The 25,046-nt window shown below is 42.1% G+C and overlaps 2 protein-coding genes across 10 annotated transcripts; one reads left to right on the top strand and one right to left on the bottom strand.

Moving 5' to 3' along the window:
• Window positions 1–177: 177 nt before the first annotated feature.
• Window positions 178–24,857, bottom strand: LOC109401402 (TBC1 domain family member 20). Its single transcript, XM_019673955.3, has 7 exons — window positions 24,563–24,857; window positions 24,376–24,495; window positions 2,072–2,316; window positions 1,816–2,009; window positions 1,539–1,755; window positions 1,287–1,396; window positions 178–1,224 (listed from the first exon to the last, which is right to left on the bottom strand). The coding sequence occupies exons 1-7, from the start codon at window positions 24,855–24,857 to the stop codon at window positions 1,011–1,013; spliced, it is 1,395 nt and encodes a 464-aa protein (XP_019529500.1). The 3' UTR covers window positions 178–1,010.
• LOC115257358 (uncharacterized) lies at window positions 13,839–21,272 on the top strand. 9 transcript variants are annotated; one of them, XR_009997659.1, is made up of 3 exons: window positions 13,839–21,015; window positions 21,072–21,134; window positions 21,193–21,272. XR_009997659.1 is itself a non-coding variant. In XM_062851287.1 (3 exons), exon 3 carries the CDS (start codon window positions 14,552–14,554, stop codon window positions 20,657–20,659), a length of 6,108 nt encoding a protein of 2,035 aa, XP_062707271.1. In that variant the 5' UTR covers window positions 13,839–14,129; window positions 14,192–14,260; window positions 14,317–14,551; the 3' UTR covers window positions 20,660–21,267. The 9 variants fall into 9 exon arrangements, 4 of the variants coding, with proteins under 4 accessions (XP_062707271.1, XP_062707269.1, XP_062707268.1 ...); XR_009997661.1 differs by having other exon boundaries at window positions 13,839–20,884; window positions 20,947–21,015; window positions 21,072–21,267; XM_062851287.1 differs by having other exon boundaries at window positions 13,839–14,129; window positions 14,192–14,260; window positions 14,317–21,267.
• Window positions 24,858–25,046: the final 189 nt, after the last annotated feature.

The raw sequence follows: 25,046 nt of genomic DNA, 5'->3' as shown, positions 1-25,046 counted from the left end.
TTCACCTTAACATTAACATATTATGGGTATTCCATTATTTTTCATACATTTTCTATGTCGTAACGTTTATTAATCATGAATGCCAATCGATTTTCTAATATGTTATCACAGACAAACAGACATACCACAGAGAAACAGACGTCACACTACGCTCGCTTCCTATCAATAACCTTTCCACGATTGATTCAATTTTTTTGGTAGTAGGTCGATTGACCCTTCGCTGCGCTGGCATCGTTTGTGATCCTGTTTGACGTTTGCTCACTACCGCCATCTAGTGATGGCCCGGCCAAGCACAGTACGTTTAGCATTGGGCGATTATATTTTAGTGACGATGTTTTTCAATGAAATTTGGTCTAAGAGTTACGTCTGTTTCTCTGTGGACATACCATGTCGTCATGGAAACAATATCGCCATTTGTAGTTTGCACTGATTTGAACGAAACGCTTTCACCATATCTGGTAAAGAACTGCACCAAATAGCAAGCATTTGTAAAATCCAGCTACTGGTATACGATAAAACGGATAAAACGCGTTTGACTTTTATGTCTGCTTGTCTGTGTTTTCCTTTCCGTTTTTGCATGATTTTAAATTTTTTTTTTGCAGTTTCCATACTATTATGCTGACAAATGATATACAATTATTTACAAAGATGTACTATAAATACTGCCTATGATCGCCTAACTGTCCCATATCAATAGGAATGCCAGCAAATATGGGACTGATATGCGATCATAGGCAGTATAATGCACTGAAAAACGATGAAATTTATTCGATGAAAATGATGGTTGTCGAAAATCACATTTTTTCTGAAATTTACAATAATTTGGGGATCAAGCTTTCGGCTGTTCGTTCGATTCTGGCACGAGCTTATGATTCAGCATTATGCATACTGAAAATCATTTCATGAACTAATTACTGTAGTGCCCTCGGCGAGCTGTCCCAGCCCCAATATGTGGCCAACGGTCCGGTAACAACGGTAAAAGACGACGGAATCCGCCGGAACAGCTCGACTCATCTGATCGCCGACAGTGGCATCAAATGTGCACGATAGTAGTAAGCACAAAAGCCAACCAGAATGGAAAATGCTGTCGTTACAAACACGGACCGTCGTGTAACCGGCAGGTGCGGGAACAGGCGGCCAATGAATGAATTTCCACCGGGCTTTGCCACGCTGCGGGCCTTCCGTCGTTCGCGATCGCGTTCTTCCTTGAGCCGTTGCTGCTTCCTGTTAGGAATAAAAAGTCGATCATATTTGATTCTATCGAAATCGTGTTGAAAGAAACTTACTCTTTAGCTATCATGTTTTCCACATCCTTTTCGACCAATTTTGGGGGATATTTCCGGTACAGCTCTTCGGCATTTTTAAGAAGGTACTCAAAAGGCAGATCTTCTGGTAGCTGTTGGCGATGAAGATGTATAAGTTGAAATATATTTATCAGTACATATGATTTCTTAATTCAAATTAATAATGAATAACAAATAAAAACAACTGTTCAGGATATTATGTTTGTGATTTCAGGCTCAAATTTGAATACTTACCTGTGACAGCAAACAGTGTAGCGAAGCCATGTCGCAGTCCTCTTGGAAGATCTCATTCTGTCTGTACAGTACGATCGCAGAGGTCACGTATATAGGCAGAAGAAAATCAGAGGCTAAGAAGTAGTCATAAAGTCGCACCACCGACCGGTACGAGTTGAGACTGTGTCCGAACCACGTCAGGTACCAGGGCAGTGCGAACAGTGTGCCCACGGTGGATCTACAAATGGTAAGATATGTCATCATGAACTTTATAAGACTTAATACACCTCTAACTCACCGCTCCAAATAATCACAGAGGGCAGCATTTTCCCTCCTCACCAGAGGGTAGATGAACATTAGCCTCCGTTGGGTTGGTTCCATTGTCTCCTGCATGCATTCGACCAAGTGATTCGTCGACAGAATCTCCATCACGTGGAAGGCCACTTCCTCCCCAACGACGAGTAGGAATGTGATCGCTACATCGTGGTACCCCTTGTAGACGACAAAAAAAGATTATCCTCATTGTACATATCAACCTAGGTCACACTACCTACCTGGTAGTACTTGAGATGTGGATACTTGATGATGACTCGTAGAATTAGTACCGTTAGCTGATCCTGCAGGGCGACACGTTGTTCGTAGGGAATGCCAGGGGGAAAGCGTTTCAAAGACCGGTTGACGTCCAGTACGACCTGGTTGTATTCTGGGTGGCTGTTGAGTTCTTCGAGTGACGGGGCGGGGTCCACTAGTTTGGGATCGACGCCGATCAACAGAGGCCATACTTTACGGCGTAGGTCATCTGGAAGAAAGCATGGTTCAGGATGTTGGTGCTTATAATATCAATTTCAAAAAAGCACACTAGAGGAAAACTTTTTTTTTGCACGACAAGCATGGACAGGAGCGAGGTTTTATGCAACTTTCAATAGCGCGCGGCACAAGGCTTCGCCAGTGACTGCCATGTGCACAACATACGAACAGTGTCGGACAAAACAGTGGGGCCGGATCACAACGTCCGAGGCCATACTGTCCCGGACGTTAAGTCGCGTTTTTTTGCGAAATAACGTCCAAAAGTTTAGGTGCGTCATAGTATCCTATGTGCCTTCTTTCCTTGGACTTCGTGACATACTTTGTATGTTTGGACGTTATGCCCCGAAAAAATGCGCCATAAAGCCCTGGGACATTATGGCCTCGGACGTTATGATACTGCGCCCAAAACAGTAAGACCACCAATCCTATTTCATACAAAAGGGTAAAGTTTGACGATATGGTACTCGGTTTCTATTAAACCGATTTGGCGGAAAGTTTGGCAGCCGACATGGATATTTTTTCCTCCCCTGTCGGAAATTACTGAATTTAAGGAAATTAAGCCATTGCGTCCAATAAGTTGAACTATTGTGGCATAATTACTGTATGGAATTACTGTACTAGTTTATCAATCATCAATCTCAAGCACCAGATACTTTCATATATCCTTTGGTAATGGTTATCTGAAAGTGATCCTATTATTTTATCGTTCCGTATATCTGTAACTTTTGGTGTGGTGAACAGAACTCAATCAATTAAATACAGAACAAAATTCACGTAACTCCATGGCGACTGTCAAAATTTCAGCCAAATCGATTCACTAGAAACCGAGCAACATATCGTCAAACTTGTCCATTTTGTATAAAAAATGGCTGGTGGTCTTACTGTTTTGTACGATACTCTCGCTAAAATTTATGTATTAGTGCGGAAGGAACAAATATTTCTAAAGCTAGCGCTGATTTGTAGGGACACGACCATTTTTAGCCAACTTTTTTGAGAAATTAAGCTATCACATCCTAGAGACGCAAATATTTAATGGCATTTCACTAAATTAAAAGTGACCACCAGAGTATAAAACAGGAAATATCACCATTTGAAAACCAGTAACCAAAAAATAGTTGGATCTAAACATACATGGTTTAACAGCATTTAGAAGCATCTAAATTAATGAAACTTTACACACATTTTGCAGAAATAATGACACTTTAGTGTAGCAACATTAGCTTTCCACAACTTCTCTAATAGAAATTTGCGGGAATATCATATTTTTTTTTATGTAGATCTATGTATGTATAGATATGTTCCATGTGGTGCAATGACCGAGAAGGAAATTTGTTGACAGACAAAACAATGGTGGCAGCCAGGTAGGAGAAACGTTTCAAGTGTTTGTCTGTGGTCTGTTTGTCTGTGATGAAAGTGTTCTCTTAGGTATGCCAGATCCTCCTGGTAAATAGCTTTGCACAGAGCTCAAATGGGATTTCATATCTATTTTTCATGTATGGGTGGAAAAAATGGCGATCTAGCATAGCTTAGAGCTGTCATCTATACTTGGATAAGTACACAGCGTCAAAATTTAATATTTGACAAGGAAAGAAATCAAGAAACAACATCTGTTTGAGCATTGGTTTGTTTTTGGACAAAAATTTGACCCTGTGTACTGGGATCTTCAAGATTGAAAACCAGAAAGGCTGCTGGTGAGGATGAGATACCGGCCGAACTTCTTAAGCATGGAAGAGAACAGCTACATCGATCAACCCACCAGATTTTTCTAAAGGTATGGGAATAGGACGCAATCAGTGAAGTACTAGATTGAAAGTAGTGAGCTGGATATTTGTATGATGAGATGATCAGATCTGCATTTCTGCAAAGAAATGGTGCAAACAGCGTGGGTTATATGTTTTCTTGCCTAATTTGATGCTGTTTGAGCAAAAGTTTGGGTGACAGTGTTGTTGTATTAATTATTTCTTGCAACTTCAACAGCACAGTTATCCAAACTTTTGCTCAAACAGCATCAAATCAGGCAAGAAATCAAGAAACAACATCTGTTTGAGCATTGGTTTGTTTTTGGACAAAAATTTGACCCTGTGTACTGGGATCTTCAAGATTGAAAACCAGAAAGGCTGCTGGTGAGGATGAGATACCGACCGAACTTCTTAAGCATGGAAGAGAACAGCTACATCGATCAACCCACCAGATTTTTCTAAAGGTATGGGAATAGGACGCAATCAGTGAAGTACTAGATTGAAAGTAGTGAGCTGGATTTTTGTATGGTGAGATGATCAGATCTGCATTTCTGCAAAGAAATGGTGCAAACAGCGTGGGTTATATGTTTTCTTGCCTAATTTGATGCTGTTTGAGCAAAAGTTTGGGTGACAGTGTTGTTGTATTAATTATTTATTGCAACTTCAACAACACAGTTATCCAAACTTTTGCTCAAACAGCATCTAATCAGGCAAGAAATCATATAACCCACGCTCTTTGCACCATTTCTTTGCAGAAATGCAGATCTGATCATCTCACCATACAAAAATCCAGGTCACTACTTTCAATCTAGTACTTCACTGATTACGTCCTATAGGACCCGATCGGTGAAGTACTAGGTTTATAGTAATGCGCTGAATTTTTGTGTGAAGAGATGGTAAATTCTCCGTTTTCGCAACGCAATGTAGCAACAAACGTGGGTGTTATGATTCCTAGTCTAATTTGATGTTGTTCGAGCAAAACTTTGGGTAACTTAAGTGCATGTGTCAGATGAAGAAGAACGGTCAAGCAGTTACATAATGGATGTCGGTCAAGCAGTGGAACCATCAACACTGGATGAGGTTAAAAAGACCCTTAAGGAGCTGAAAAACAGCAAGGCTGCTGGAAAGGACGAGATCCCGGACGAATTTCTTAAGCACGGAAGCGAGCAGCTAGATCAATCAATCCACCAGATTATTATAAAGATTTGGGAGGATGAAGAAGTGTCCACCAGCTGGTTGGACAGAGGGATTACCCTTTTAAATTCGGCGTATAAGATACTGTTGCGTATCCTGTTCAATAGACTGCGACTTCTTGAGAAGTTCTTCGTCGGTGAATACCAGGCTGGTTTTCGTGAGGGCCGATCAACGACGGATCAAATGTTTATCCTGCGGATGATCCTAGATGAATTTCGGGAATATAACTTGCAGACTCACCATCTGTTCATTGATTTTAAAGCAGCGTACCATTCAATGAAAAGAAATGAGCTTTGGCAGTTAATGTCAGAACATGGTTTTCCGGCGAAACTAATTAGGATGATACGCGCAACGCTGGATGAATCAAAATTAAGTATTCGGATCGCGGATGAAGTGTCTACGTCGTTTGTGACCTTGGATGGATTGAAGCAGGGGGATGCTCTTTCAAATTTATTGTTCAACATTGCACTCGAAGGAGCGATTAAGAGGTCAGACGTGCAGAGGAATGACTCTATCATCACACGGTCGCACATGGTCCTCGGTTTTGCTAGCGATATTGATCTCATCGGCATCGATCGTAGGGCAGTGGAGGAAGCTTATGCTCCTCTGAAGAGAGAGACAGCGAGGATAGGCTTGACGATTAACTCTACCAAGACGAAGTACATGATAGCGGGTAGAGACAGAAGCAGGCCTAGTTGTGTTAGTGCTGAGGTAGTGGTTGATGGGGATGAGTTTGAAGTTGTTGAAGAATTTGTTTATCTTGGAACACTTGTGACATGTGACAATGACATTTCCCGTGAAGTGAAAAGGCGTATTGCAGCTGCGAATAGGGCCTTTTACGGATTGCGTAGACAGCTTACTGCCGTGAATCGCAAGTCAGTCCCATATGTAAAAAATAGGCATTGAGAAAATGGCCTCTGAAGTTTTCAAATTCGATTTCTATGTGAAATTCTAAAAAATCACCATGAATTGAAAACTTCTGCGATCATCATGAAACTTTCACACAGTGAAAAATATAAAAATGGCTAAAATAGTGTTAACTTTTATACTGGAGGGTGCACAAGTTCGTAATGGGACTGACTTGCGATTACATTTCATTATGGGACAATCTGACTTGGTGTTGTTTTTCAATTTTACTGAACAAACTATATATTTTTTTGCACGCAGCTGAAAGATCATCCCAAGAAAGCTCGAAAACGGCCATTAACTCATTTTTGACCGAAATGCAGATGGGACTGACTTGCGATTCACGGCAGCTTAGGTCCCGTAACTTGCAAACGCAAACAAAATTCGCTCCATATAAGACGCGGATTGTTCCGGTTGCCCTCTACGGTCACGAAGCGTGGACGTAAAAGGAGGTAGACCGAAAAGTTTTAGGAGTTTTTGAGCGCAAAGTGCTGCGGACAATTCTCGGTGGGAAACAAGAAAATGGAGTGTGGCGCAGACGCATGAATCACGAGTTGTACCAAGTGTACGAAGATGCGAATATTGTGAAACGTATGCAATACGGCAGACTTCAGTGGGCTGGACATGTAGTGCAAATGTCGGAAGAAAGAATAACGAAAACAATATTCAGCAGAGAACCCGGTAGAGGTAGGCGACTTCGTGGGCAGCCGCGAACTCGCTGGCTGCACGCGGTTGAAGAAGATCTACGATCCCTACCCGAATAAAAAATACAGTAGAAAAACCGAACGTTGTATTGTAACAGTACTATTTAAAACCATATTTTTACAATAGACACCACTGTAAAAATAAAAATACAAAAACAATAAAATGTAATGTAGACACCATACAGTAAATTGTAAATAAGATTTTTACAATATACTGTACGGGTGGTTAAGTGTCGTAACAATATAAAAAAAATATTATTTTTCCATATATTTTTTTTGCAAAACCATACATTATATTGTTAATGAGTTGTTATAAATACTAATATGTGGGTTTTAATAAACCGTACATTGTATGGTACACATATGGTTTCAAACAATAAAATGTACCGTAAATATATTGTTTTTAATTGTAGTTTCACTACTGGTTATACATTTAATTAAATGGTTTTGGAATGGTTCTCTTTTGTTATGTTGTATTGACCGTCCAGTTCCAAACTGTTCACGACCGTTTGAAACAGTCGACGTTTCAAACGGTCGGTGAACGGTCGCTGGCGGATTTGACAGCAGAAATGAGCGAGAAAGATTTCGCGCGCAAACGCGTATCTAAAAACATTCAATTGGTGAAACAAGGACAGCTGACCGGGCGCCAACTGATTCCTTGATCAGCTGTTGCCGGCAGCCAAGCTGCCAGCTTTTTGGCGCGGAAGTCGGGGGGTGTTCAGATGCAATGTTTATCAATTAATAAATTTGTGAGGATATTCTTCCGCGATAAATGTTTTGTATTTTCTAAAATAAGGTGTAATAAAGGCAATTTACATAATAATCAAGATAATTACCTATGTTCTAAGTTCTTAAGACCTGAATGTTTGGAATAATGATGTGCTCGAAACCAATTTGCTGATTGATCGATTTCTATAGAATACATCGAGAACCCCCTCGAAATTCAACGACTGTTCTGAACAGTTTCACAAACAGTCGGGATAATCCAACTTTGAACTGAATACACAATATTGGTTTACATTACATAAACCATATAATGTTATATTATCTTGTCATTTTCCTCCTGTTAATGGCATCTTAGGCTTACTAGCATTATGAGAATGCGCTTTAGGAATTCTCCAGAGCGTTTTGGATAACCCTTCATATTGGATCGCCCACGTCTAAGTCTGAGTCGAGGTCTGAGTAGTCTCTGATTGCATTAACGGTTGAAGCTTAGGCTCCCATGCCCCACCAGCCAGATAACTGGGTTTCGCAAACTAAGCATTATTTGTGGCAACACTTTGAGCGGCATGATGGAACTATGCCGAGCGCGCTAAGTATTATTAGACCACTAATGTAGTTGCATGAAGTAGGTGACGAGGTACATAAGTATCATTACAGCGTGCTTAACCGTTATTGCAATATTGAGGCTCCAGTTTGACTAAAGTTTGAAGTACACGGGGAAATACATAACAACTCATGAGAAAACTGTCAAGTTCGATTCAAGTATAAGTTAGGTTAAAAAGCGAACCCACAGACGAACCTATATTAGAATTTCTTTCAGTATTCAGTCCAGTCCATATGTTAAAGATGGCTCTACGATAAAGTACGTCAATCGTATTCCTCTCATCGCACTCTACATACCTAGTCCACCATATCTCTTGGATCTGCAGTTCTTAAGAGATCTGGTTTACTACTTATTTAAACATTTTATTGACTTTAAATTAATGATGATGATTAACCTGGGCTTGTTAGGGGAATATCCGTAAGTAAAAAAAATCGCGTTAAATACAGTTCCTTTGATTCTTAGTGGAATTCAAAGGAACAGTACTTAACGCGATTTTCTTTTTACTTTTAAATTGATGTTTCAACTTATTCACTTTTTTCTTTCCTTTCCTTTGCATCAAAAAAGTCACAAACATCAACAAAACAAAGCACGGAAAAATCTAAAACTGAATAAATAATTAATAATGCACGAAAAATAATGTTTCGAAAAAGTGAATGGTTCAAACGTAAGAAAAACAGTATAATATATTGTTACATAAAAATCGAATGTAAATGTATAGTAGCTACAATGTGCCAAGCTTTTAGTGAACCATTTCATTACAATATACATTATTGTAGCTGGTACACTGTATGGTGCAGGAATGGTTTTCACCAAACACCCTATGGTTAGTTTTTATCCGGGTACACGTTCGGGGAAACTGGAGGAACATCGCCCAAGACCGACGAAGATGGTGCTCTACTATACGCTCGGCGTTGGAGTTACTTTGTAGCCAACAAGGTATCAAAATAGGTTACTTCGCAAACTTTACGTTTCAGGAACTGATCAACTAACAGGGATCTCTTCACTAATTTGGTTGCGGCTAAATTTCATGGATATTCACCATCCATAATTGACAGGAAATACGTCTATTGTTCGGTTTATTTACCGCATGATAAACCATCCCCTACGGATGCTTTTAAACAAGACATACTGTACTTCAAAAGGCCTTCCGCTAACTGTTGGCGGTGATGCTAATGCTCACCATATCATCTGGGGCAGCTCAGACATTAACTTGAGATGCTTCAGTTTGATGGAGTACTTAAAGTAGTACAGATCTTGCATTACTTAACATAGGCAGCCGTCCAACCTTCATGGCATCTGCTAGAGAGGAAGTGTTAGACATAACGCTTTGCTCTAGCAGAATTAGTCACGAGCTGACCAATTGACATGTGTGTAAGTAAGATGAAGAATCTTTATCTGACCATCGCTACATCCTTTTTGAACATTTGAAGGTAACTTCGCAAAAATTGCGTTTCAAAATCCCCGGTCACAAAACTGGTATCTTTTTACTGACTTGGTTGCGGCCAAATTTCATGGATACTCACCATCCATTGACACTCCAAGTGATTTAGATTATGACGTTGATACTACAACGGCCTTTATCATGGAAGCTTTTGAAGAAACTTGCCCTCTGCGGTCTGTGAAGACCACAAGAGGAACCCCTTGGTGGAACTCTGATCTGGCGAAGCTCAGGAAACAATGTAGAAAGAGTTGGAACAGACGACGTTCGGCTGGATCGGAGGCTTTCAGGACGGTTCGCAAGACCTACTAAAAAAGTCTTCGGGCGACTGGAAAAACCTTTGTACAAATGTGTGCAGTTTGAGTGAAGTCAGTCGGTTGAACAAAATCCTTGCAAAATCTAAGGATTTCCAAGTTAACGAACTTCGTTTGCCAAATGACGACTTCACTTCCTCTGATGAGGAAGTTTTGGCATGTTTATTCAGTACACACTTCCCCGGATGTGTGGATATTACATCTTCGGATGAACTTGATGTCTTTTCTTGTAGTTATGATACTTTAGCTTCGGCTCGGCTATAGAATCGAATGAGTCGGCGCTAAATAGCTTTGCTCCTTTCAAATCTCCTGGAGCAGATGGGATATATCCAATTTTGCGTCAGAAGGAATTTGTTTATTTCAAACATGTTTTTAAAAAAAAAAACTACTTGTTTGCAGTTTTGATACAGGGTATATCTCCAAATCCTGGCGGAATATTACTTTAAAGTTTATTCCGAAAGTGGGTCGAACCGAGGGTCGAGCATCGTATGAAGAAGCAAAGTGTTTCGGACCTATCAGTTTGACCTCATATCTTCTGAAATGCTTAGAACGCATTGTCGATCATCCACTGGCACCTGGCCAACCTCTTCATGTGAACCAACATGCTTACCAATCTGAAAAGTCTACTGTGACTCTTTTATACAAGGTTGTTCACGATATTAGGAAAGCATTCACTCGAAAGAAATCTTGTTTGGGTGTTTTCTTAGATATCGAGGGTGCTTTTGACAACGTGCCTTTCGTTGCCATATTTCCAATGATTTCCTATTGGAATCACCAAAAGCTCAAAAACTGATATCTCTTCTCGAAATTGCGTCTAGCAATTTGTGGATGCCCCAAGAGAGAGTTTTGTCACCGCTTTTGTGGAATCTCATAGCCGATACGCTATGGGGCACGTTCGGTGTAGTACTAGATTTGTAGTAATGAGCTGGATTTTTGTATGGTGAGAAGGTCAATTCTCCGTTTCTGCAATGAAATGGTGCAAAAAGCGTGGGTATTATGATTCCTTGCCTAAATTGATGCTGTTTGAGCAAAACTTTGGATAACTATGTTATTTATGTTGCAAGAAATGGAGAAAACAACAACACTGTTACCCAAAGTTTTGCTCAAACAGCATCAAATTAGGCAAGGAATCATAATACCCACGCTTTTTGCACCATTTCATTGCAGAAACGGAGAATTTACCTTCTCACCATACTAAAATTCAGCTCATTACTACAAATCTAGTACTTCACCGATCTGTCCTATTCAGGCAACTCAATAATGACGGATTTCCTACTTATGGTTGCCGACGACTACCTAACATTGTTAGTTGGTATGTGCATCAGCACCCTTTTCGACCTGATGCAAAGCGCTCTTCAGGTAGTTTAGGATTGGTATCGCCAATATGGCCTTTCGGTAAATCCGAGTGAAACATCTATTGTTCTTTTTACGGAAAGGCGAAACCGTAATGGCGTTCGACCTTTGCTTCTCTTTGATTCTGAAATCGATGTGACTGAACAGGTAAAGTACGTTGGAGTCATTCTTGATGAGGAATTCCACGGAGTCATGTCAGTCGATCCTGAGCGACCATTTCAAAAATATCTGAAACTTTGCACAGTTTTTCAATTTCATCTAAATCGCCATTTTTCGATATCAAACCTTCATATTCACTCACGACTAACTTTTCAAAAGGGTGTATGCGAAAATAGTTCAAAAATATTCTAAAAGCTGTACAGCAAAAACGGATAGTTCGATTGTTATGAATTTTTCAGCAAAGTTAGAAAACTAAATGATGATTCCTTAGAAAATATACACTGTAAAAAATTTATTTTTTTACTTTAAAAAAATATGATCTTTGTCACAAAAACTCAAATATCTCAAAACCCTATCTTTTTACCAACGTCAATTTTTTAGGGAAAATGGCCCATTATATCAGCTATCTACCACAAAATTTTGGTGATGGTAAACTGATAAACAAAAAAGTTATGACATTTCAAACATTTCACAATTTTTACATTTAGTAACAAAAAAATTTTTTTTTCTGTGTAAATTATTTCGAGAATTATATTTTGATGCTGATTTTATTGTAAAGGCTACCGCCTGAATTAAACAAGTTGTTTTCATGATATTTTTGTTTGATTATTCATAATTACTATAGTATCTATTTGAACCTTAGACGCGATCCAGTGTTGTGATCAAAAATATTGAGATTGTTATACTTTTTATTGTACGTGACTGGTGAAAAAATCCCTTGATAGTGTTGAAAAGCTGTTGATCATAAGAAAATGGAATTAAACTTATTTTGAAGACGAAAGCTGCATAATAAAAGTTTTATATATACGCGTATACGTCTAGTTGACCTGCAAAAAAAAATACCTCTTAGAGAACAGACTTTATGATCGGAAGAATGCGAGTAACTTCAACAACAACAAATGCATGAGAGGTACATACCACAGACAAACAGACGAAACGCCTAGAACAATTTTCGTGAAAAACCATCGCCCAGTTCACACTATCACCACCTGGTGGAAATGTTTCACGAAACACTGCGTTATGCAATATCGTCATCAGAAGGCGCTAGTGTGAAACGTCAAACGCAAAGAAAAATGATGGGCACTCTTCTGGTTATGAAAGCCACAACCAAGATTCAAAATGATCGTTAAAGGCGTGGTCAATGAAAATTTCGTCAGTGTTACGTTTGTTTGTCTGTATACATACCATGACAATGCTCACGAAAAAGCAAAAAAAAAATACTACCGCTATGGATATTAAAAATTTTATAGTAAATTTTTTCTTCGTCCAAGCAAACAACACCAAACTAGTCAGTTAAAACTAATAAATGATTTTGTTTATTATAATCTAACGAACAACATGAACAGTCGCTTTCTCAAAGGTCTTCAACTCGACGCTCTCTTGTTTGTGGAAAAAAAAAATGTTCAAAAGAGTTACGAAATCTCACTGAAAGCACCATAGATAAACTGAAAGAGACTGGTTATGCCCAAATTGAATACAAATTTACGCATTTGCACGTCCTGCCGACTAGACTTTGACAAACGAGCCATCTGTATATCATCGGTAAAGCAGGGCGCAGGAAGTTCGAAAACGAAAACAACTGAGAAATAAGTGCAGAGAGTCATGCCACCGTACCATCAGCGACATCTGTTTAAACAATTTAATCACGCCCCTTTTCAAAAATGCTTTAAAATATACTTCAACATTTATACCCATTTCAATATTTTTAACGTTGCAAAACACGCTTTCAACATTCATCTTGAAGAAGAGGGAAAACATTTGTCCTCAAATGTAACAGCAAATTAATGAATAAACGACTAATGCGCGGAGGGCGTGATAAAATCGGAACAGTACTGTACATATAATATACATAATACATAATAAAAACAGATTGTTTTACTCACGCAAGGCCATTAACAATAAAATCAGCATCAAACTGCGCTTTCCGGCCGAAATAATCTATATATATAAAAATGAATTTCTGTCTGTCTGTCTGTCTGTCTGTCTGTCTGTCTGTCTGACCGCTATGGATTCGGGAACTACTGAACCGATCGGCTTCAAATTTTGTATGCGGGTATGTTTGGGACCGGGGAAGGTTTTTAGCCTGGTGTGAGGCCTCTCCGGTCTCTGGAACGGGGGGCTCCCATACAGATGACTTCGCGGGGGACGTCCCTATGGAGCTGCATGTCAAAAAACACAGTAGGCAGGCAGTACGACGTTTGCCGGGACAGCTAGTTTACACTAAAAAAAAATTATTATTAAATGTGAAAATTGTGAAATGTTTGAATTGTCATAACTTTTTTGTTTATTAGTTTATCATCACCAAATTTTTATGGTAGATTGCTTATACAATGGACCGCTTTCCCTAAAAAATTACATTGGTAAAAAGATAGGGTGTTGCGTACACTTTACGTGTTCCGCCGCACCTGACTGTAACACACATTGTTCGCTGACCAGTCGCTCGTAGTACTTTGCGCTCGTCGGTATAGATTGGCATTGACGTTTGGATGACGGTGGAGATGTCAGGTAGTAGAAGAAAAATGATGATTGGCAGAATTTCAGAACAGCAGAAAGATAGTGTGTAAAGATTATACCGCGATTAGCCTGTGGGAATAATTTACTTAAAGTTATTACTTAAACTAGTTGGTATTCGTACTTTCTCTAAATTGTAATCCTAATCTAAACTTAAGTGGTAAGACGGTAAACATATTAAAAGATGAATTAGAAGCTTAAAAAGAAATATCGAAATTATAGGTTAGTGAACCAGTAAATTTGCCCTGATCGCCCACGAAGAACCGCAGTATAGCCTATTTCTAAACTAAGGTAAATGACTAAAAATCTAGAAAAGTTCTTTACTAATTATTGTGCTAAAACTATAGGTTTGCTTACTCAAAGAATGGTATCTGCTGATCGATTGTAACGAACAAAGGAAATGTACAAACGTAAGTAGAAGAAAAATTAACCTATAAAACTATGTCTAAGTGAGTTCTTCGTATTCAGGAAAATTTTAATCGCTGCGCTCGACACAATAAACGATTTAAAGTTTCGGAAAAGTTGTTTCCTTTGTTGCATCCGCAACAATCTTAAAATTTTCGTTTTTCGGATCGATCGGAGATGCCTAGAAGAAGCCGACGACGGAATCGGGCGCCGGAAGAAAGCATTCAGCAGACGTGCCTGCTTTGCAACCTTCCGGACAGCAGCGAGATGGTGAGTTGCGATAAATGTGCTCAGTGGTTCCACTTCGAGTGTGTCGGAGTCAACGCGAATGTGGCCAACAGGTCATGGAGCTGCCCGGGTTGCTCTCCAGCTACAGATCCGGCTCCACGTCTGCCACAGTCATCGACCCCGTCTGCATCGGATTCAGGTGAGCCCCATATTCAGGCAACTCTATCGCCACCGCCTGCCATGCCCATAACAGTTCCGTCAGTGCCACACCCGCGAACGCCAACCCCTCGCCCTCGTTCGACGCTAATGCAAAATCCGCCCCCGCCTACACCTCTTCCGCGTACCCCAATTCCACGAACAACGTCAGTGTCAGTTGCAGAGGTTCCAGAAGTGCGAATCGTTGATCAGGAGTTACCGGATGAAGTGAATATCGTGGAACGACTGCCAGCTGATCTTCGCCTCCAGTTTCTGGAACAGCAGGAAGCCATCGAGCAGCGATATTTGTTGCGTAGGTTCCAGCTACTGCTAGACATGCCGACGAACGAGAATAGTGCGAATTCGCAAGGTCCCCGCGGAAATGTTCCGGCAAGCCAAGTTCGTGATCTTCCTCCAGTGTGCCATTCTTCGCCAGTTGGTGTCAATCAGTTGCCTCCACCGCCCACACCGATGAATAGGAACGTTTCGCCATTTGTACCAATATCACATCCAGACAGATTTGATGACCCCTCAGTTATTCCGGCATTGCTCAACGTTCGACTGGATGCTTCGACGATCCCTTTGCGGCAGGTCAATCAACAACCGAATTTCCCCGCTTCTCGTCCACCTCAGTCCGTTTTACGTCCTGTTGCTTCGTCGTTCGTTCCGCCTCCGAATCGTTCACGCTTCAACGAGTTTTCTCAGGCTAATGGTCATCAACGCAACCGAACTTCTGCGTTTGCCCCCTTTGAGAGCGATTCACATCCCGCGACATATAACCCGTCAGCTTTTCACGATGATCCAACTACAGCAGGAGGGACGGCGCTGTTGAACAGGAGCCAACTTGCGGCCCGTCATGCAGTTCCGAAGGAGTTACCCGTGTTCACTGGCGAACCAGAGGAGTGGCCCCTATTCTATGCGTCTTTTGAGAACACGACACACCTGTGCGGGTTCACTGCGGAGGAAAACATGGTGCGTTTGCGTAAGTGCCTACAAGGGAAAGCACTGGAAGCGGTTAAATGTCAACTGTTGCATCCAAGCAACCTGGATCAAGTCATTGCTACCCTGAAGATGCTTTTCGGACGCCCAGAAATCATCGTGCATTCGTTGCTGCAAAAGATCAACGGCCTACCAGCTCCCAAAGCAGAACGTCTCGGAACTCTCGTGGACTTCGCGTTAGCTGTGCGCAACATGGTGGCCACGGTCAAAGCTTGTGAACTGGAAGAGCATCTATGCAACCTCACACTACTTCACAGTTTGTGTGAGCGGCTTCCTCCCATGATTCGCCTGAATTGGGCAACTCATCGTCAGTCTCTTCGTTCAGTGACATTGTCTGAATTCAGTGACTGGTTGTACAAGTTGGCAGAAGCAGCAAGCACCGTAACAATGCCACAGTTTTCGAACATTGTCGACAACAAACCTCGTCGGGGAAGAAAGGAGGATGGATTCTTGAATGCGCATACCGAAACAGCTCAGAAACCGAAGCAATTAGACATCAGTTCCGGGTGTCTCGTTTGTCAGGGTAGTTGTGCTACGATAGACAAGTGTAAGCGGTTTTTGTCTTTCAGTCTTTCTGCTCGCTGGGACGCATTACGAGAGCACAAGCTGTGTCGTGGTTGCCTTACCACCCACCGAGGCCCTTGCAAGTCAGCGAAAGTATGTGGGAAAAGTGGATGCCAGTACAAGCACCATCGGTTGCTGCACAACGACGCTAAAAGCAAACCGGAAACATCATCGTCTGGCTCCCAGAGCCATGCCAAACAGCATCAACAAGCCGCTGCTACGGGGTCACAAGAAGTCGAATCGTGCAACACACATCGAGGGGGAAGCAAGTCCGTACTATTTCAGTATATTCCGATTGTGCTCTATAACAACGGGATTGAGCTGCATACCCATGCATTTCTGGACAGTGGATCGTCCCTGACGCTGATGGAGGAAAGTTTGGCGAAGCAATTGGACCTGAACGGCGAGAAGAGCCCCCTGTGCCTGCGGTGGACTGCGGATACCTGCCGATATGAGAAGGATGCTACAATCGTTTCCCTCAACATCTCCGGTATACACGATGGCAGCAGTCTACATACTTTAAGGGAAGTCTACACGGTAAAGGAGTTGAAGCTACCGACACAATCGCTACCTACTGAAGAACTGATGGACAAGTACTCACATCTGAAGGGTTTGCCAATTGAACCCTACTCCAACGTTCAGCCGAAGTTATTGATCGGCGTGAGTAACGCAAGGGTGATGCACGTGTTAGATGATCGCGAAGGGAAGCTTGATGAACCTGTTGCAGTGAAGACGCGTCTCGGCTGGACAGTCTACGGCACGTATACGTCGGTGAAAGATTCAGTTCCACGGCTCCTCCCTCACAGCTTCCACGTTTGCTCGCATTTCCACGGAACGGATGACAGTCTACACGAAGCAGTTAAAAATTACTTCGCCCTCGATAGTCTGGGAATCAGCGCTCCTCAAAATCAGCTTCTCTCCAAGGAAGATGAACGAGCTCTAGCGATGCTGCGTGAAGTCACGACTTTTCAAGACGGGAGATATCAGACAGGCCTACTGTGGAAATACGATGACGTGCGTCTACCCAGTAATCGATCCATGGCATTGAGACGCCATCGTTGTCTGACCAAGAGGATGGAGCGTGAGCCGCAGCTAGCCGAAACCCTACGAGCAAAGATGAAGGACTACGAGCAGAAGGGATACATCCGTAAATTGACACTGGAAGAGAGTCGTATGATTGGCGATCGCACTTGGTATTTACCGATTTTTCCGGTGTTCAACCCTAACAAACCGGGAAAGATCCGGATAGTCTTCGACGCAGCTGCTTCTTTTGGTTCTGTCTCCCTCAATTCCGTATTGATGAAAGGACCGGATCAACTAAACGCTTTGCCGCCAGTTCTATACAAGTTTCGGGAGCGGTTGATCGGCCTCGGAGGCGACGTTGCTGAGATGTTTCATCAGATAAGAATGCGACCTGAAGATGAACACAGCCAGCGGATCTTGTGGTGTGCTAGTGATAATTCCACAGAGCCATGCGACTACGTGATGCAGGTAGTAACATTCGGCGCTACCTGTTCACCCAGTACAGCGTTGTACGTCCTGAATGAGAATGCGTCCAGATTCGAGAACCAGTTCCCCGTTGCTGTTGATGCTATCTGCCATCGTCACTACGTCGACGATATGTTGACTAGCGTTGACACGGAAGAGGAAGCGATCCAGTTAGCAAATGACGTTCGCTACATTCACCACCAGGGTGGATTCCACATGAGGAACTGGGTGTCAAACTCATCAGCAGTACTTGAGGCCCTCGGAGAGAATCCGAAGTCCGAAAAGTCTATGGAGATGAATGCGGAGCTCGCCATGGAAAAAGTGCTCGGCATGTGGTGGAACACGACGTCGGATGCCTTCAGTTACAAGCTCTGTACAGAGCGCAATCAAGAGCTTCTGTCCGGTGCCAAACACCCCACCAAGCGGGACGTACTTCGTACACTGATGGCTGTCTACGATCCCTTAGGACTTATCGCGCACTACCTAATGTATTTGAAGGTACTGTTACAAGAGATCTGGAGAGCGAAGACCGGGTGGGACGATCCGATCGAAGAGAAGCATCTAGAGAAATGGATGACGTGGTTGCGCATACTTCCCGAGCTGGAGTCCGTCAAGATACCTCGTTGTTATTTCCGACACGAGGCAGGAATCGACAAAGCTACCGTGGAGCTCCATACTTTCGTAGATGCCAGTGAAAGTGGCTTCGCGGCCGTGTCCTATTTCCGCTTTGAAGTGGATGGCTACGTCGAATGTGCCCTAATCGGAAGTAAAACAAGAGTGGCACCTCTCAAGTTCGTCTCCATTCCACGGCTGGAGTTGCAGGCAGCTGTCATCGGTACGCGTTTAGCACGGAACATTGCAGAAGGACATTCCATCAAAATTGATCGACGCTATTTTTGGACAGACGCTCGAGACGTCATGTGTTGGTTGCAGTCTGATCACCGACGTTATTCGCAGTTCGTGGCCTTCCGTGTTGGCGAAATTCTGGAGGCGACGCATATCACCGAGTGGAGATGGCTGGGCACAAAACATAACGTCGCAGATGATGGTACAAAGTGGAAGTTTAGACCAGATCTCAAGCCAACAAGCCGTTGGTTTACAGGTCCACCGTTTCTATGGAAGCCTAAGAGCGAATGGCCATCGTCAAATCTGAATTGTGATGAAACCACAAACGAACTTCGTGCGAACTATCTGTACCACATCGAAGGCAAGGTCCAAACAGTTCTGCAGGCTGAAAATTACTCAACCTGGCAACGATTACTACGTGTGACAGCTTTCGTTCATCGTTTCATTGAGAACATCAAACGCAAACAGAAGAAGGAGTCAATGATCCTCGGACCGCTCACACAAGACGAACTTTTCGCAGCGGAATCATTCCAGTTTCGACAAACCCAGGCAGACGTGTACGGCGAGCAGTTGGCAGCAATTTCATCAGCAAAACGGCTGAAGAAGACAGATAGCCTATTCAAGCTGAACCCGTTCCTTGATAATCACGGAGTGATGCGCATCCACAGTCGATTGGGGGAGTGTGACTTTGTAGACGAAAGTGAACGGAATCCTATCGTACTTCCTCGTGATCATCCCACTACCCGTCTCATCGTTGCCAATGTGCATCAACGTTATCAGCATCAGTGCCATGAAACCTGCGTAAACGAAGTTCGGCGAGAGTTCTACATTCCACGAGTACGCAGAGTTTGTGAACAGGTTCGTCGGAGCTGTCAGCAATGCAAGATCAGCAGTGCGAGGCCGGAACCACCAGCGATGGGATCCCTTCCCAAAGCACGAGTAGCAGCCTTTGTACGTCCGTTTTCCTACGTCGGCGTAGACTTCTTTGGACCCTTTCTCGCCCTAATTGGTCGTCGACACGAGAAACGCTGGGGTGTGATTGTTACTTGCCTGTCAACCCGGGCGATACACCTCGAGTTAGCCCCTTCGCTGAACACAAGTTCCTGCATTATGGCGCTACGGAACTGCTTCGCTCGTCGTGGGACTCCTGTAGAGATTAGAAGCGATCGTGGAACTAATTTCGTCGGCGCAGATAAGGAACTTAAGGCTGCGGTGATGGCGTTAGATCAGAACAAGCTGATGACCGAATTCAACAGTCCGACAACATCGTGGGTTTTCAATCCTCCAGCATCTCCTCATATGGGTGGCTGCTGGGAACGTCTAATCCAGTCGGTCAAGAAAGTCTTAGCTGCAATCAAACCTCAGCGAGTGCCCACGGAGGAAGTTCTACGGAGCTACCTCATTCAGGTCGAAAACATCGTCAACAGTCGTCCGCTGACACATGTTCCAGTGGATAACTGCTCGTCACCGGCGCTGACTCCTAACCACTTCTTGGTAGGATCGTCAAACGGATCAAAACCTCTCGTTCCATACGTGGATTGTCCAATAGCGGTTCAGCAGTCTTGGAAGGGGTCAGAAGCTATGGCAAATCGGTTCTGGCATCGGTGGGTAACGGAATACTTGCCAACGGTCACTCGCCGCACTAAGTGGTTCTACCCAGTGAAGCCAATTGCGGTAAGCGACGTGGTCGTCATTGCAGATCCTGACCTACCAAGGAATCACTGGCCCAAAGGACGAGTTGTATCAGTGAAGACCTCTTCGGATGGACAAGTTCGTTCGGCGGTTGTACAGACTGCTTACGGATTCTACAACAGGCCTGCGACCAAGTTAGCAGTGTTGGACGTAGGTGCAAACGAAAGTGAGCCGGACCAGGGTCCAACCACCGGGGGGGACTGTTGCGTACACTTTACGTGTTCCGCCGCACCTGACTGTAACACACATTGTTCGCTGACCAGTCGCTCGTAGTACTTTGCGCTCGTCGGTATAGATTGGCATTGACGTTTGGATGACGGTGGAGATGTCAGGTAGTAGAAGAAAAATGATGATTGGCAGAATTTCAGAACAGCAGAAAGATAGTGTGTAAAGATTATACCGCGATTAGCCTGTGGGAATAATTTACTTAAAGTTATTACTTAAACTAGTTGGTATTCGTACTTTCTCTAAATTGTAATCCTAATCTAAACTTAAGTGGTAAGACGGTAAACATATTAAAAGATGAATTAGAAGCTTAAAAAGAAATATCGAAATTATAGGTTAGTGAACCAGTAAATTTGCCCTGATCGCCCACGAAGAACCGCAGTATAGCCTATTTCTAAACTAAGGTAAATGACTAAAAATCTAGAAAAGTTCTTTACTAATTATTGTGCTAAAACTATAGGTTTGCTTACTCAAAGAATGGTATCTGCTGATCGATTGTAACGAACAAAGGAAATGTACAAACGTAAGTAGAAGAAAAATTAACCTATAAAACTATGTCTAAGTGAGTTCTTCGTATTCAGGAAAATTTTAATCGCTGCGCTCGACACAATAAACGATTTAAAGTTTCGGAAAAGTTGTTTCCTTTGTTGCATCCGCAACATAGGGTTTTGAGATATTTGAGTTTTTGTGACAAAAATGATATTTTTTAATGTTAAAAAAAGATTTTTTTCACAGTGTATATTTTCTTATGAATCACCATTTAGTTATCTAACTTTGCTGAACAATAAAATCAACATCAAACTGCGATTTCTGACCGAAATAATTTACACAGAAAAAAATATTTACCAAATGTGAAAATTGTGAAATGTTTGAAATGTTATAACTTTTTTGTTTATTAGTTTACCATCACCAAATTTTTATGGTAGATTGCTAATACAATGGAACGTCTTCCCTAAAAAAAATACGTTGGTAAAAAGATAGGGTTTTGAGATATTTGAGTTTTTGTGACAAAAATGATATTTTTTAATGTTAAAAAAGATGTTTTTTCACACTGTATATTTTCTTAGGAATCGCCATTTAGTTATCTAACTTTGCTGAAAAATTCATAGCAATCGAACGAACCATTTTGGCTGTGCAGATTTTTGAATATTTTTGAACCATTTTCACATACACCCTTTTGAAAAGTTAGTCGTGATTCAAAATAAAAAATTGATATTGGAAAATCGCGATTTAGATGGAACTTAAAAACTGTGCAAAGTTTCAGTTCAATAGAAAATCATGAATTAAAAAATTTCCTTAATTTTGATGCTGTTGCTTGGAATCGCTCTGATTCCAATCTTTCCTGGACACTTCACATTGAGTTTAGAATCAGAAAAGCTTGTATGGCCTTCGGGCAATGCTGGCGAATCTTTGGTACAACTTGGGGTCTTAAACCCAAGTATATCAAATGGATTTACACAACTGTTGCTCGACCAATATTGGCCTATGGATGTCTTAGTAATGGTAAAAGGGCGAAGTGAGAACAATCCAATCAAAATTGGGCCTTCTCTAAAGGTCTAAATGGCGATGTCTGGAGCGTTCTTTTCAACTGCCACGGCTGCGCTCGAAGTTCTCTTTGCCGTTACCCCACTACACATTCATCTTAAGCAAGAAGCACTCTCTTGCACTTACAGTCTACGGGTACCCGATCTACTAGAGGAAACTCTTGTGAACCGCAAATCAACACACACCTCGTTGTTTACACGTTTTGTGAATCGAGACAAAGTTGTGCTTGCTCCAAGTGATCTTACAATTGCGTGTAATTTTCCATATAGGACATTTTCCACGAAATTCCCTTCCCGGGAAGAGTGGACATCTGGTTATCTGGAAAGAAGTATTTCAGACGGCATCGTATGTTACACTGATGGCTCCCTTCTCGAAGGTCGAGCAGGTGCTGGTGTTTATTCTCGTGAGCTAAGGCTGTATCAGTCTTACTCACTTGGTAGACACTGTACCGTTTTTCAGGCCGAAATCTTTGCGCTTATGTGCGGAGTGCAATAAGCACTTCAGCAGCACGTAATGGGCAAAGTAATATACCTCTGTTCAGATAGCCAGGCTGCTGTTAAAGCACTTGCTTCGGCCAACTCCAGGTCGAAGATAGTTATCGCTTGTCGAACTCAAATCGAGGAGCTGAATTCAGCAAACGCTGTTCACCTTCTATGGGTACCTGGTCATTCTTCCATCGCTGGAAATGAATTGGCCGATGAGTTAGCTCGCTCTGGAGCATCACATGACTTCATTGGCCCTGAGCCAGCTATTCCGATATCGAAGTGTTGGATTAAGCTTCAGATTCACACCTGGGCTGTCACTCAACACAGACAATATTGGAATAGTTTGGAGTCATGTCGTCAAACCAAATTGTATAGTGCTGAGCCATCTCTACGGGTGGCGAAGTATCTAATTAATCTGTCTAAGCAGAATTGCAGCATGCTGGTCAAAGCATTGACTGGCCACTGCCGACTCAGCTATCACATGGCGAATATTCAGCAAGCTGATTAATTTGCCTGTGATAGCTGTGAATCCGATTATGGAACTTCGTATCATTTGATATGTAACTGTCCAGTTTTCGCGCAACTGCGTTTCCGAGTATTCGGTAAACACTTATTAAGTGAAACTGACTTCAGAAACCTGAATTTTCAGGATATTTTGTTGTTCTTAACCCGCTGTGGTAAAGAGCTATAAGCTCTCTTTCGCTTTATGCGTTATTACAGTGCCCTTTTCAGGGCGCTGTTTGAACCCATTGTGGTACGCTTGTGCGTTAGTACCCTCTTCCAGGGTATTTTTCCTATTTCCCTACCTGTCCCTATCCCCATCCAAATCCTTTTTCCTTCCTTTTCCCTCATGTAGATGATGAAATAGGCTGTCATTTTGGCGATGGCACAAATGTCCCAAATGGAGGATAACGTGCCTCTGGAGCCGGCCTTCTGATACCTGATACCCGATCTACTAGAGGAAACTTTTGTGAACCGCAAATCAACACACACCTCGTTGTTTACAGTTTTTGTGAATCGAGACAAAGTTGTCCTTGCTCCAAGTGATCTTACAATTGCGTGTAATTTTGCATGTAATTTTTTTATGATCTCTCTGAGTTAATCGTCTTATATTAATAGCTGTTTAGTAAAGATTGATTGATTGATTTGTCTTTACTTAAGATACTTTCAGCCCTTTTAGTGAAGATATTTTTTAATTTTAACTGACGAGATTTTCAACCCCAGCTTGAGAGTAAACAGTAATTTAATTTGTATTCAGAAGGTTATTGGGATCCATTTCTTGAGTGAGATAAGAAGGCAACATTATTCCTTTCAAATGTGTTGCTAACATTATTTCGAACCTTTAACTCAATTTGTGGATAAAAATGCAAATGTAACATATAGATATATATCTACAGACAACATAGTTACATTCTTATACAATTGCATAACGTTACAAGTCTTATGCTACAAGCTCTGCTTGTATACTGGCGTGGTTCCATCAAAACAAAGTGATAATTCAATAATGTTTATTAATTTAGCTACACCAGTCCGAAATGCGAAGAAACAACATTATGGGAGCACTTTCTCTACAATAATGTTTACTTCATCAACAACGCAACCGTACCGCAGAGCTACATATGGTGTGCGATTCACCGAACCGTGCAAGTAGACGAATAAAGTGACGGACGACCTTCGGAAAGCAATTTCGGTGCAACGCCAAAAGGTGCATTCAATAAACACTATCGTACTCACCATTGATGAGCCCGTACTCTGATTTCGCAAACTTCCTCCACTCGTCTTGTGTGGTGCTGGAATCGTCCAAAGCGTTTTCAATTTTGATGCGTTTTAGTTTTTCTTCGTGATTTTCTGGAACTGCAATCAGCAAACCTCACCTTTAGCCTTATCAATCGGACATATTATTTGACCATGCAATACATACACTTTTCGAAGCTGAGTTCCGTCGGTTCATCGGATCTGCGATGGTTGTTTGGCTGGACAAAGGCAATGTTCTTTCCGACTGCCTGAGGCTCCAGTAGGCTGCCAACTTCATCGTCTCGTACCTCCCCTGCATCGCAATCATCATTCACTTCCATCAGCCGATTATTTTCGTCACAATATTCTTCGAAGCTGCGATCCGCTTCGATCGAGGTCAGTGATTTACTTTGCTCCTCCGCCACCGAACTGTTGCAGTAGCTGCTGGAGGATCCACCATTCAGAAGCTCAACCTTCTCCATAGAGGTAATCACGTTCAAATGTATGCGTGCCTTTTTTGTAGATGTGGTTGTGAAACTGCGAGGAAAATATTTGCACTCTTGCCCCGGACGTTAGTTTTATCATTATTTACCCGTTTTACCCAATTCGATTGGGTAATATTTGCATATGCAATCTGAATAGCCTTTCAATCGGCGTGCACTTTTGTGTGA

Source organism: Aedes albopictus, chromosome 2, assembly GCF_035046485.1.
Source record: "Aedes albopictus strain Foshan chromosome 2, AalbF5, whole genome shotgun sequence".
Classification (NCBI taxonomy): Eukaryota; Metazoa; Arthropoda; class Insecta; order Diptera; family Culicidae; genus Aedes; species Aedes albopictus.
The sequence above is the reverse complement of the archived record's forward strand: the minus strand, read 5'-3'. Positions and strand labels throughout refer to the sequence as shown.

Excerpts from the sequence above, each read along its gene's own strand:
- LOC115257358 (XM_062851287.1), top strand. The coding sequence starts at position 14,552 with ATGCCTAGAAGAAGCCGACGACGGAATCGGGCGCCGGAAGAAAGCATT.
- LOC109401402 (XM_019673955.3), bottom strand. The coding sequence starts at position 24,857 with ATGGAGAAGGTTGAGCTTCTGAATGGTGGATCCTCCAGCAGCTACTGC. Across the intron at positions 1,756-1,815 it reads CTCTGTGATTATTTGGAGCG|ATCCACCGTGGGCACACTGT; the intron begins GTGAGTTAGAGG and ends TACCATTTGTAG. Across the intron at positions 1,225-1,286 it reads GAAAACATGATAGCTAAAGA|GAAGCAGCAACGGCTCAAGG; the intron begins GTAAGTTTCTTT and ends TATTCCTAACAG.